The 13,088-nt window shown below is 46.9% G+C and overlaps 1 protein-coding gene across 3 annotated transcripts; it reads right to left on the bottom strand.

The window, feature by feature from the left end:
- Positions 1-776: 776 nt before the first annotated feature.
- ANGEL2 (angel homolog 2) lies at positions 777-12,601 on the bottom strand. Of its 3 annotated transcripts, none has more exons than XM_044423684.1 (9): positions 12,420-12,601; positions 10,586-10,995; positions 8,625-8,881; positions 7,819-7,888; positions 6,501-6,922; positions 4,512-4,638; positions 3,348-3,411; positions 2,265-2,428; positions 777-1,174 (listed from the first exon to the last, which is right to left on the bottom strand). In XM_044423684.1, the coding sequence occupies exons 2-9, from the start codon at positions 10,986-10,988 to the stop codon at positions 1,023-1,025; spliced, it is 1,659 nt and encodes a 552-aa protein (XP_044279619.1). In that variant the 5' UTR covers positions 10,989-10,995; positions 12,420-12,601; the 3' UTR covers positions 777-1,022. The 3 variants fall into 3 exon arrangements, with proteins under 3 accessions (XP_044279619.1, XP_044279701.1, XP_044279789.1); XM_044423766.1 differs by having other exon boundaries at positions 10,586-10,748; positions 12,420-12,599; XM_044423854.1 differs by lacking the exons at positions 10,586-10,995; positions 12,420-12,601 and adding an exon at positions 10,317-10,375.
- Between the last annotated feature and the right edge of the window lie 487 nt (positions 12,602-13,088).

A 13,088-nucleotide genomic window follows, 5' to 3' on the forward strand; every position in this document is an offset into this window, starting at 1 on the left:
TGGGGAACATAAAAAATGCAAACTGGAATGAAGACTCTATCAGAACAGAACCAGGACCAGTGATAGGTTCAGAAGTGTAAGAGACCCACATTCAGGCTCCCACATAGTCCTGAAGCCAAGAGAATTGATTGTGGGAATTAAAGGGGTTCCATTAGTTGAACCCACTGAGAGCATGAGATCAGGTAAAGATGCGTCGCAACCGAATCCTTTGGAAGCACAGAGGAGTGGCTGCTCATGGCCCAGGGCTCCTCCATATGGTGCTTGCCAGCACAGCGCACCCACAGGCGCTGCACGCAAGGCCAGGCTCAGCACCTCCATTTTCTTAGGAGAGGAAAACAGTTCTGTTTGCTGACAACTGGTTGGCTGCGGCAGCAGATGACACACAGTCATCACTCCCCCATCACCTTGTTGCCTCAAGAGTGTTTGAAGGGGGCCTTTATGAAAGTCAGCAGAGCAATTCCTCCATTAACTTACACAAAGGGAAAAACCCTCTCTGGTTCAGTTTTTTTCTTTGTTCAAAGAGGGAGCCCCCCTCCCCTTTTGTTCAGGTTAACCTCTCTGCAACTGGCTGCAGGAGGGCAATCCTCAAGACAGCAGCCTCAGTTTTATTCGCCCTATGCAAATAATTGCAAACATTTTTCTGTTCACTTGCATAGGAAGTGAGGGAAAGAGAGAACACAGAAGAGAGAACAAACCTTGCCTGAACCCAATATAATCTTTCCAAATGGACTATCCGCACTGGAATATGTTAAACACCTCTATAAATTTGATCACCATTTAAAAAAATCATTTTATACCATCTCTGTGAAAAGCAATTACATTTCTTAAAAAAATACAGCACAAATACTTTCCATTATTAAAAAGGTCTCCCAATGTAAAACTGCTGCTGGCTCTTCTCTGAGTGGCTTTGACAATTTACAAAAGGTTTTGTTTACAGAAATCTCCACTAAGGTGGCACACGCTTTCCAGTCTCTGTTGCTGTTGTAGGGGGGTGGGGAGACGGCCCATCATGATGACAGGTGCTATTCTTCCAGCCTAAACTTAGCCAGGAGAGGGAGGTGGTCAGAGGAGTTGGTTTCGTTGGGAAGCCCTTTGACTGCCCACAGATCTTGCTCTGTTACCAGCGCCAATCGGCCAAGAAGATTCAGGCCCCCATCAAATAGGCGGCCGGCTCCTGTAAGGAAAAGCAAAGGTTTTCAGGCGTGTGCTTGTGGGGAAAATCTATGGGCAATTGTGAACAGAGATACTGAATGACAAGGTAATGGTAATCACATCAGAACTGTGAGGGCACCAGGATCTGGTCATATTGGTGGCGTTTTGAAATGAGCGAGTGGGCAATCAGAGTTATGTCTACTGTTCTGTTCAGGCATCCACCTGTCCGAACTCAGGATGAATGTTTTTCTAGTACTTCCAAGTGTTCCCCACATAATCTCTCCGCCTTGCCCGACCTGGTGACCTCCAGCTATATTGCTTTGCAACTCCTGTCATTCATGGCCAATGGATGGGGATGGTGGGAGTTGCAGTCCATCACCTGGAGGGCACAGGTTCCCCAATCCCCAGCAAAGGGCTATGATTTTGCTCTCTTGTAAGAGCGGGACGGGGGAAGGATGCTGAGGCAGAGAAAGCATGGCCTATGGAGGCCACCAGGTGAGTTTGCGGAAGAGGCTGCTCAACCTGCATAATGCATGCAAAGGTGTAAGAAAGATTCTGAGGACCTTCCCTGAAATGGATGAGAATGACATGGCTAGCTTACGCCCACGAATTCATCACTGAGCTTAAAGGGAAAGGCTCCCTCATCTGCGGCACACTCTCTTTGCCAACATACACGCACTGGCAATCCTGATGCATCAGTACAAATAGTCATCAACTCAACATATGGAACGGCAGGTTCTAGGATGCCCAAACAACGCAAAGCATTTCCAGTACCAGCTTCAGCGCTGCCTTGTATGGCAAGAGCAGTCTGAAGGCACATGTTCTGGGGCCCTCTGGTGGTCATATGCTGGAACTGCTCTTGCTGCCTTGAAATGTATGCCCCATTTCCCTGAAAATAAGACCTCACCGGAAAATAAGCCCTAGCATGATTTTTCAGGATGCCCGTAATATAAGCCCTACCCCAAAAATAAGTCCCAGTTAAGATCATCAGTCAGATGGATGCATTTAGCACATCCATTGCAACACAATTTGGGGTTTGGAGAGTTATGACGGAGTTCCAGAATGGTGAGAATGTGGTGAACTGAATGGATAGTTGCCATAGACTTTATCACCTGGCTCTTCAGCCCTCGTGTCTTGTGCTGCAGAGTAGAAGATGTAATCCACAGTGACGGCGCTTCTGGAGTGGCAGGTTGTTACTTCTGGGATGCTGCTATCGGGCAGATAGTGGGAGTAGACTGAAGACAACCGGAAACTGTGGTGCAAATCTGTGGGTAACCTAAAATAAGACGGGCATTTCAGAAGAAGCATCCACATCTGCCACAACACAGGATCACACAGGAAGCCAGGCCCATGCTGGGAAGTTCCTGCTACTGAGCATCCTCACACACTCATTCTGCCACCAGTTCCACTGTTCTGTCTGCTTAACTACCCCCCTCCCCACGCCAAACACACACACACACACACACACACACACACACACACACACTGCAATAGGGGGTGAGAACAGCATTAGTACAGAGGGGTCTGGAACAGGGTGGCCCCATGCCACAGTTGTATGAAGAGGAAGCATGTGTCCTGGCTATTGCTCCTCTGCCATTATTATGACTGTCACAGTTTTATGTCTGTAATATCCAATAACTGAAATGCTTCCGTGAGAATACAACAACCCTGCAGCCCAGAGCAAGCCTAAATGCCTGCTCTCATCTTCTACTGCCCCTGCAAGAAGATCAGAAGCATGTTGCTCATATCTGGATCAAGACAACCTGTGGTTAGTTACAGCTATGGTTCACACAAACAAATCATTTCTGAAACACCGTTAATCTTTCTGGGTTGTTTGGCAAATCCATGGCTAATTCCAAGGATGGTTCCTCCTGGTTCAGCTAGAACACCTGCAGTTATTGAAAGGCAGATACTAATGTTTTCCATCTCCTCATTGTGGCTGTGCTGGAAAATGGGAGGGGAGTACAGCAGCCTAAAGCTCCTGCATGAAATGCTAAATTGTAACTTAGCAAGCATCATGTGTGAACTGGGATCAAGTACCAAATAAGATAATGCATCCTTGTTTGTACAACTATGAGCTGTTGATATCTAGTTAAGATACAAGTTTTAGACCCCAGACTACACAACTTAACCTGGGCGTTTCATGCACTGATGCATGTAAACAAGCTGACAATCACAAACTTGTCAAAAATTACCTTTTTTTAACCATTACCATCTCTTCTGAATTTTCCAAACCTGCTTCTTTGGTCCCTTGTCTCTCTGGGAAAAAAAGGACAGCAATTATAGAAACTGAGAAAACCACCTTGTGAGGTCAGATCAGACTGTCTGCTCCTGTAGCCCAGGATGACCTGTGGTGACTGCAGCCATTGTCCAGCGCCATCCCATCATCTGCATCCCAATCCTTATCATGGGGGATGAACAAGGGACCATCAACAAGTGAAGCTGGTGCTCTTCTATGGTCCCAAGACAATGTCAAAGGATAACAACTTCACACAAAAAGGATTGCATATAGTCACAGATTCAGTAAAAACATAAATAAAATTACATGGATGTTTCTTTTTTCATCCCAGCGAGACAAAATTAAAAATGCGAAGTGAGGGCACATCCCTCCTGCCAATTGGCCTTTTGAAGGCCCTTAGGTTCAGATGTGCGTCCAGCCCTTGTTGCTAGTGCTGCAATCCCCATTGTGCTGTTCTGGACACCTCGCTGGGGAAAGCCTATAGGGCCGAGGACATGAGCCGCGTGGGACTGGAGAGTGTCTGGGCAACTGGAGTCCTGCATTCAACACAGGGAGCCCCGAGGTGTCCGTCTGCTCCAGAAACAATCTGTATGTCTTCATTTTGAGCCACACTAGTCTGCAATAAGTCTTGCTCCACTTCTTTTTGTAGGAAAGGGACAGCAGCTGAATTAAGGCCTAAACACAGGAAGCTCACACTGTTTGTCCAGCAAGACCAGGACTGTCAGTTCCAGCAGCTGCTTTCCAGGATCTCAATAAGAGGTCTTTCGCAGCCTTGAACTTTTAGGGTTAGCAAAACAAAAATTGAACCTGGCACCTTCCATGTGCAAAGCAGGTGCTCTACTGCTGAGCTATGGACAATTGCCTGCACAGAGTAACAGAGGGGATGATAGCACTGCTGTTTCTCCACTCAGCTCAAAACTGACAAGCTTGGAAACAGCTGGGAATTATGTCCTCAGCTAGTTCTGATTAATTTTTAAGGCCCTTCTTGACGACCAAGGAGTTCCCCATGATTTCTACATCTGTAGGTCTCGTCCTCCTCCTCCCCTAGCAAACACCAACGTTTCTCCAAAGGAAGTCATGTGTTCTGGAAACCACTCTGTTTACCAGAGCATATAGTTACCTCTCTCTCTTTCTAGCTGCTTCTGCTGCTCCTCGTACATGCAGTCCTGAGAAATGCCAAGGCTTTGAGGCCATATGGGGATGGTGAGTATCCTATTGCCCCGTGGGGACTGCTCCTGGCCAGACACCTACAAGTGCAGAAAGCAAGCACTGTGACACTCAGCCCGTGGGATGCCTTCCTGGTAGAAAGAAAGCACGAGCCAGCGACGCCGACATACTTCAGATACACACTCCGAAGGCTTTGTGTGCCTCAGTGGTTGGTTTTAAAAATGCAGCATTAAATATTGCATTATTTTGATATTTTTATCCTTGCTATCGGTGTTTGGTTTGATTATTTTGTTGCCCTTGCTGCTGTTTTAGTTTTATGACTGCAATATGGGTAAACCTGCTTTCCTTTTGGGGCTACTACAGTTCTCTTAGAAGCAAAAATGGCAGAACTTAAGGAGTCGTACTTCAGGCACACCATGAGAAGGCAAGGCTCCCTGCGGAAGGCAAGCATGCTATGGAAGGTTGAAGGAAGGAGGGAAGACTGACCAAATGGGATGGGTTGACTCCATAAAGGAAGCCACAGCCTCAAATTTACAAGGGCTGAGCAGGGCTGTCAAGGTCAGGCCATTTTGCAAGGCTTCATTCATAGGGTGGCCGTAAGTTGGAGATGCCTTGATGGCACATAACAGACTTAACTAGAATTCTTGTTTTGATGCTTCAGGAAGTTCTAATTTATGCATCCTTTCTCTTGAGCAGTGCTTGATCTCAGCTCTTCTTCACTGAGAAAAGCTAAGATAAATGTACATTGAACTAAAGCTTCCATAATTCTAAGCCAGGAGGACCAGGTTGGGGAAGGTTGCCTAACCTGCTCTCCTCAGTTGCCATATGGAGTCCTTGGGGAATGCAGTTTTGTGAGGGTGTTGTGAATCCCATTACAGAGCTTAGGAAAGATGGGATGATGGCCCAGCCTGCTTCCAGCTGGAGTGTGGAAGGCGCCTCAGCAATTAACCAGTCCCCTTCATGGATCCCAACTAGCACATTTCTCCCTAGTACTTTTAGTTCGCTCCACTCTCCTAATGATGCCGGCTGTTGCACTCGGCTGCCTCCCCCATGGCCGGAAGAACATGGGAGGGGTGCCAGGTGCTGCCAGGGCTGGCTGAGCACGTGCACAGCTGTGATGCACGATGGGAGCAGCGTGAGCTGATGTAGCCCCTCGTGTTACTTCACAGCGTAGGGGCTGGGATTGCCTGAACCTCCCTGCCATGTCACCATAAATTCTGCGCCCTACAGGGGATGCACTATAGCCAGTATGAATCCTACTTAAGAGCAGATCCAGTAAAAGGAAAGGGGCTGAGGCTAAACTAACACTGGGTATAACACATACTACTCTTTTTTGGCATTACAGACCAGTACACTGAATCGCACGGCACTGAGCTCCTTGTCACCTCTAAATTATGGTGTGTATCCTAGCCTATCTTTCCTCCGGGGAGCTCAGGATGGCTAACAAAAGGCTACAACGGAGCTCAGGTCGCTGCAGCCCAATCCTGCTGCGCAGCATTGTGGCTTTCACGGGTTGCACCTCCGAAGAGAACGCTTCCCACGCTGCCGCAAAGTTCTTATGAGTTTGCCATGCAAGTCCTGCACACTGCAAAGGACTGGAGGGCGGCTCTAGGGAACAGACACTGTGCGCTGGACAAACCTGTGGACTTCACTCATGGCCCCATGACGACTGCAAGCGGGGCTCCGAAGAAATCTAGCGCTCCTGGACTGCAGCATGGTGTAAAATGTGAATGGCTGTGGCCAGCTATTTTTCAAGGAAGCTTGTCTGCCACTACCCATAAAACTTTCCCGGAACACATTTCGGTAACCATTGCTGCACACCCCATCCTATGTGTACCAAAAAGCACATTTCAGGCTGACTCATGCTGCGATTCAAGTTACTCTACATGTGCTAGGGCCACATAAATTTGTCTGGACATTAGCTGCAGAAATGGGTACCTACTTTCCCTATCGCCAGTCCTTCGTAATTCAGCTTTCCTTCCCTTAAGAAGTTGTACAGTGGAGAGTGGGGGACAGAATTGAAGTCGCCACAGAGGATAAGGGGAGAGAAGCGCCCATCTTCCCGAAGAGCGACGTTGGTCACTTCTGCCAGCAGCATGGCGAGCTGGGTGAGTTTAATGTCTCCGCGTCTCGGATTGTACAGAAGATGTGTATTGGCCACACAGACGGTGCTGGCGGCCTTGCAGGAAAACTGAGGCTGCAGGAGCAAGACCAGGCCCACATTATCCCTGTCCAGGAGCGGGATGTTGCGACGGAAGAACTCCACTGGGTTGGATGAGAGCAGATTGAACTTGGAGGACTTGAAGCACGTGGCACAGCCATCTGGCTTCCTTCCTGTCCTCATCTTGTACTCACAATGATAACCTGTAAAAAAATAAAAAGGGGATGAATGCACTGGATAGATTGGAACAACTGCAGCTCATTGTTCCTTATTTTTCTTGAACCATGCAATATTCTGGCTTCCCAAGAGCAATGGTTAATTCCCTTCCATTTTCAGCTCAAGAGAAATATTTCACAGTTATATATGAATAAGGAAATGTTAACATCTACCTGTTGTCATCGACAAACAGGCATAATATTTTGCTGACCACATTTTCCCTTGAAAATAAAGATATGATATTACCTTCCAACAGTCAAGATGCAAATAACTTAGATAAATCAGATGCTCTCCAACCATGCTGAACAGACAGACAGTGCATGGGGGGCTGGTGAATGGGCTGCAGAATGGGAAGCACGGACACGGAAGTACAGCTCCACCTGTAGCACCCTTCCACTGGCAGAATGACAACGCTGGATCCACCTCCATGTTTAATGCACACACACTGGCCTACAGACCAACCTTCAACAGCCTTATGCCCTCCTGAAGTTTTGGTCACAGCTCCCATCGGTTCTCGCTAGTTGGCATGGCCAATGGAAAGATGGGAGTTGGAGTCCAAAACATCTGGAAGGCAACAGGTTGGGGCAGATGGATCTATTAAATAAAAAAGTGCTTGAGTGGCACAGCAAAGCCCTCCTGATGCTTGTGCCCTGCCCTTCCCTTTTCCAAGGAAAATAGCTGCCAGCAGCGAAGTATGAGAACAAAGGTTGGGGAGGAACATTTCATGCACCCAGTTTGAAGGAAAAAGTACCTCCTTACTTCTGATTTAGAACCTGACCAGATAGCAGACATTGTTTAAGAAAACACATGCATGCCTGGTTTGGCTCTGTTCAAACATTATAACCTAATTTAAATATCCACATATATTACAGACATGTTATACCTAAGGCTTCCAAACTTGGCTTGATCTCTATTCCATACTGGTCTTCCTGTACCTCTTGCAAACAAAGTATCTGTGGGGAGAGAGGAAACAGCTGATCCAGAACAGCCAAATCTATACCACTTCCTAACATTACCTTGCTGACTTAAGCTAAGAATTGGTCTGTAATTTTAAACATTTTTTCTGTAAGAAAAAAGATACTGTAATAGAACATTATGACTGGTTTGGTAGCATAAGAAACTGTATATAAGTCAATAGTTCAGCATGGCCAAGTCTCACTGATTTCAGTAGCGCTCACAGTGAAATCAGTGAGGGTGCAAACCCTTAAGAGCACAAACCCTTTGCCCGTTTACATGGATGCCTCATAGTATTCAATGCAGCCTCTTTCTAGCTAAGTGTGCATAAAGCTGCAGCTTCAGGCTCAGCAGGGTACCTCTGGCCCTCCAGATGTTGGGTTTTAACTCCCATCAGCCCCAGTCAATATGGCCAAGGCTTGAGGCTGATAAGAATTGCAGACTAGCACCACCTGATGGGTCACAGGTTCCCCCACTCCAGTCATACACATGGATTTGTAAATATTCTCCTCTGAAAGAGACTTACTTCTGTGTCTCCATGCATACGATTGTGCTTTAACAAAACAACCCGCAGGCCCCACCAAGGCAGGGTTTGTTAAGGTATTAGAGTAAATGGAGAGTGTGGCACCTCCTTAGCTAAGAATGCAATGCATGGAATGAGAAGGGCTCACTTAGGGACTGTAAAAGTGGTATCCTGATTCATTTGTGGCAGTTGTGGGCTGCCTGTCCACTTACATCAGCATCCAGTTCCTTGATGTCATTGAGAATGTTAGGAAAGCGATAGTTCCAAGCTAGTATATGCCGCCGGCAGTGTTTATACAGGTGAGAGTTGTCTTCTAACAGGTCCTGGGAAAGGATGTTGTATGACATCACAGTGAAATCAAACTTCCCATTTGTCTCTGTGCTGTCCTGGCTGATCTGTTCCTCATCTTTGAGGATCTTCATTTTTTTACTTTGTTGACAAAAATATTCCCAGTGTCTTTTGATTGAACCTGATGAAACACAACCATGGGTGCAGGGATGTTTGCATGAAAAGCTCAAGTTAAAACAGATGTCTGTAGTGGACAGGTTAGAAAAGCTTTTAATAAAATAAACAAACAAATAAAACAATACAGCTGGAAAGGACCTCAGAAATCACCTCTGCTCAGTGAAGGCCTTGGCCTGCAGGGTTCAGCTACAGCATCCCTGACAACTGGCCATCCAGTCTCTGCTCAGATACATCCCTCAAAGAAGAACCACACCTGCTGGGCAGCGTGTTCCACTCCTGAACATCTCTCACCCTTAGGACACGTCTCCTAATGTTAAGCCAAAATCTGCTTCCATGAAATGTCTACCTGTCGGTTCTAGGCCTGCCCTCAGGAGCAGCACAGCACAAGTTTGCTCCATTCTCAGCATGATAACTCTTCCAATATTTGAAGACGGTCATCACATCTTTCATTAATCTCTTCTTCTCCAGGCTAAATATACCCAGCTAGGAACTATGAATTCCTGCAGGATAACACAGCATATACTCACAGACACTCAGAAATAAGGTGCACTCTTGAGAATATTTTTGTTTGTGCAAATATGGCATTTGCTGTGAGCAGGTCTTTCCCTCCCTCTTCTCTAGCAGACAAATATGAGCCTTAGGTTTTAACAAAAAAGCAGTGTTTCTAAATAGGTTACAAAATAGTATAAAGCAAAGTAGCGTTCTTGTGATGTGGGAGAAGCATCTGCCCATGTGAAGAGCTGAATCCAAACTGAAACCTCTCCCTTCAGATAGAGTCTGCCTCCATCCTCAAGGGGCTCCTCCTGCTTGAGGACTAGATGGTAGGAACATTAGACACTGCTAAATTGGTCTGCTCATTTCACCTGCCATCTCCTGACAGCATCAAGGAACTCCCTCCCCATCTCCTCCTCACCGCAGCTCTGCAATGTTTCCCTTCTTTTCCTAAGTTGACTGGTTCTCACACTTTTGAGAATCTTCACTCGGTAACCAGGCACTGCCAAGGCACCTATCCCTCCACCTACTTTTCAGAATCAGACAAATCTATCTGAAGAGGCTGTGACGAGAGAGAGCTGGGCTCCCTTTGTACAGTATGTGAGTGAGTGGATTTCAGCATAGCTAGTAAAGCAGAGATGCTAATCCTCTTTCAGACTAAGGATCGCATTCTGTTTCAAAGGAGTTCTCAGGGCTGCATTCCAGTGGTGGGAAAGACCACAGGAAAAAGATGGCAACCAAAAATACCAGCCCACTATAGCTTGCTGTCAGTAGCTAAATAGTAGCAGGGGCATTTCTACCCTTTAGCATGGAAGCTGAAGGAGGGACTGCACAAAAGCCAGAAAGAGGTCTGATCATCTTGGAAGCCTGGATGGGTCACTTTTGACCCCCAGGTTTGCGGTCCCCATTTTTGTAATAAGAAAGAGATTAAAGGGAAATGAACTTACCACATTTTATCCCATCCTTCCTCCAGGAATTCAGAGTCCTTGATCCTGTGAAGTAGGCTAGGCTGACTGGCTCAGGGTCATTCAGTAGCCTTCATGGCGGAGTGGGGATCTGAACCCGGGTCTGCCAAATCCAAGCAAGGCAGCTTGCAGGGCATGGGGTCTGATGCCCTCCTTGATGCAAGATCAACTATAACAGCTTTTTACTTCCTAGCTGAATAACACCCTCTCTAGGAAGAACAAAATATTACAGTAGTAAAGGGTCATCATACCTCTGGGTTTGGGACTTCCTTCTTCTTCACATTTTGTTGGAGGAGGTGAAAGCGTTTCATTTGAAGAAGAGCTGCTTTGTTTTTCAGTAGGACTGCAATTAAAGTCCAGATTCCCACTGTGTCTCCTTCGTTTTAAAGGTGGCTCATCTTCCTCAGATTTCATCTTAGCCGTGCAGAGATGAAAGGAACGGTTTTGTACAAGGTTAGGAAGCTGCCAGTTCCAGAAAAGAGGAAGTCTCCAGCAAACCAGGTAATCCGAAGGATTCAAATGTGGAGAACACATCCAAGGATAGTATTTAACATACTTCATGCACCAAAAAGCTTGGCCACTTTGAAATCTTGAAGCAAGATTCCAGTGGGAAACCCAATCTTTACCCAGCCTCTGTACATGGCGGGATAGCATGGGATATCTAGAAATAAAACCACATTAATGAAGCCCCTTTATAAGAAGAGGATATTTGGAAAAATGCCTAAAGGTTTAATTTGATGGCATGTGCAAAAGGATTAATATGTGCACATTTATTCATACAAAAGAGCTGTATTCAGCCTTTCAGGCACACTGTCCACACAAGGCAGCTTACATTTCGGTAACACAAACGTACAAATTACTATTAAACACATACACAGGAAGTAGCAACAGTTAATAGTTTTCCATCACCAAATAAAGACTGAAACAAATGTTTTTCCATTATTTTAAAGGCATACAGATTTCTTTTAAGAGGAATTTCCAAAGCTGTGGGGCTACTACTGAGAAAAACTCTGTTCCTAGCACATGCCAGCCTAATAGTTCTCTCTGGCGGGGCAGAGAATAGGGCCACTAAAGTCTGGACATGCGCATACTGATGTGGGCTTCAGTTAACATGGTTCCAAACCATTTAGGGCACAGGTGGGCAACTCTGACGGCCCTGAACCCCTTTTTTGCATTCGGTTCCCACAAGGGTCAGGATAGACCACATCATCAGAATTGCTCCCACTGCACTACCGAATTCTGATGGTGTGGCAGCAGCAGCAGCCCCCACAAAGTTTGGCTAAGTGAGCTTCCAGAAGCTGACTTGTCACTGAAATGAGGCGTGTGTTTTTTCTCTGTGTCCTGTTGCAGTGGGGAAAGGCAGCCGTTTTGCTGATACAGCACCAACATTCTGCTGCAGTTTGGCTGAGACAATCTGGGAGATGGCAAAGAGCTGTAAAAGAGGCTAGTGGGGATACATACAGCCCACCTGCTGGCCACCTTTGATTTAGGGCTTTAAAGGTCATAATCAGCACCATGAATTGGGCCTGCAAATAATAATGTTGGCTGCCAGTTATTAAGTTAAATTATACTGCCACTTAGCCGTAAATGGCTCTCAGGGCAGTTTACAAGAGCTAAAATACCAGATACATAGCTCCCAGATGCATCTGTGCTATGGCATTGTGCACCAGTTGTTGTTTCTGAGTTATTTTCAAGGGTAGTCCCACATAGAACATAGGGCAGTAAATTAACTAGACTGTGATCAAGACATGTATCACTGTGGTTAAGTCAGCTGCCAAACACACTTAAACTGTTATATGGAGACTCCGCGTAGGTATCATGGCCAACCCCCCCCCCCCCCCCGTCCATCAGCCCACAACTCTTTCTTTTATCTGTCAGGTAAGCACAGAAGGATTTGTCCTTCTTATCACCCCGACCCTTGGGGCCGGGCTTCCGCCGACCCAGGCCCCTCCGGAGGGGTTCGGCTGTAAGTCCCATCATCCCCAGCAGGGAATGCCGGGAACTACGCTCCGACTCCCCTCGAGGGTGCTGGGCTGGACGAAGGCTGCCTTAGGCCAACGACCCCGCCTGAGCCTGTAGCGTTACCTCCAGGTGGGACAGCGCCCCTCTGCCTCACCAGGCGCCCCTGGCAAGTGCTTTGCTCCCCACACCGACCCCCCAGAGGGGTCATCTCAGAGGGTCGCCGACTGCTTCACCACCGCGTTCAGCCTCAGCTTTCTTCCCGCCGACCCGCACCGATGCAAGCGGGCGAGGGCAGCCGGTAGCACCGCCTACTCAGAAAAGCCCAGTCGTTGCTTGCCGGCGCGTCTCGTTTGGACTACCGCAAGGGATCTTGGGAATTGTAGTTTTTTCCCGCGCGAGTTAATTAGATAACAAGACTATAGACTCTTTAAAAAAAGGTAAAGGTTTCCCCATTACAGTAAGTTCAGTCATGTCTGACTCTTGGGGGCGGTGCTCATCTCCGTTTCCTAGCCAAGGGAGCCAGCGTTTGTCCGCGGACAGTCTCCGTGGTCGTGTGGCCGGCGTGACGAAACACCGAAGTGCACGGAACGCTTCACCTTCCCACCGAAGTGGTACCTTTTTGCTTATTAGCGAAAATTTATTCGACCATTTGTTTTCAAGAAATAACGTTCACAGCTATACTTCCAAAGTTCTGAATTGAATTTCAGCAAGGGAGGTCGAATTCCTCTCCAGCGGAAACCTAAAACGTTGCTTGTTTTAAAACAGTCTAAATCATTTCAAAACTGCAAATCC

This window comes from Varanus komodoensis, unplaced genomic scaffold (genome assembly GCF_004798865.1).
Source record: "Varanus komodoensis strain SLA01 unplaced genomic scaffold, ASM479886v1 scaffold1, whole genome shotgun sequence".
Taxonomy (NCBI): Eukaryota; Metazoa; Chordata; class Lepidosauria; order Squamata; family Varanidae; genus Varanus; species Varanus komodoensis.

Bases quoted from the DNA above. Each gene is read 5' to 3' on its own strand.
- ANGEL2 (XM_044423684.1), bottom strand. From the start codon at position 10,988: ATGCTATCCCGCCATGTACAGAGGCTGGGTAAAGATTGGGTTTCCCAC. The intron at 7,889-8,624 runs GTAAGTGGACAG...CTCTCCCCACAG, and splicing joins TCAAGGAACTGGATGCTGAT to ATACTTTGTTTGCAAGAGGT. The intron at 3,412-4,511 runs GTAACTATATGC...TTTTTTTCCCAG, and splicing joins GCAGCTAGAAAGAGAGAGAG to AGAGACAAGGGACCAAAGAA.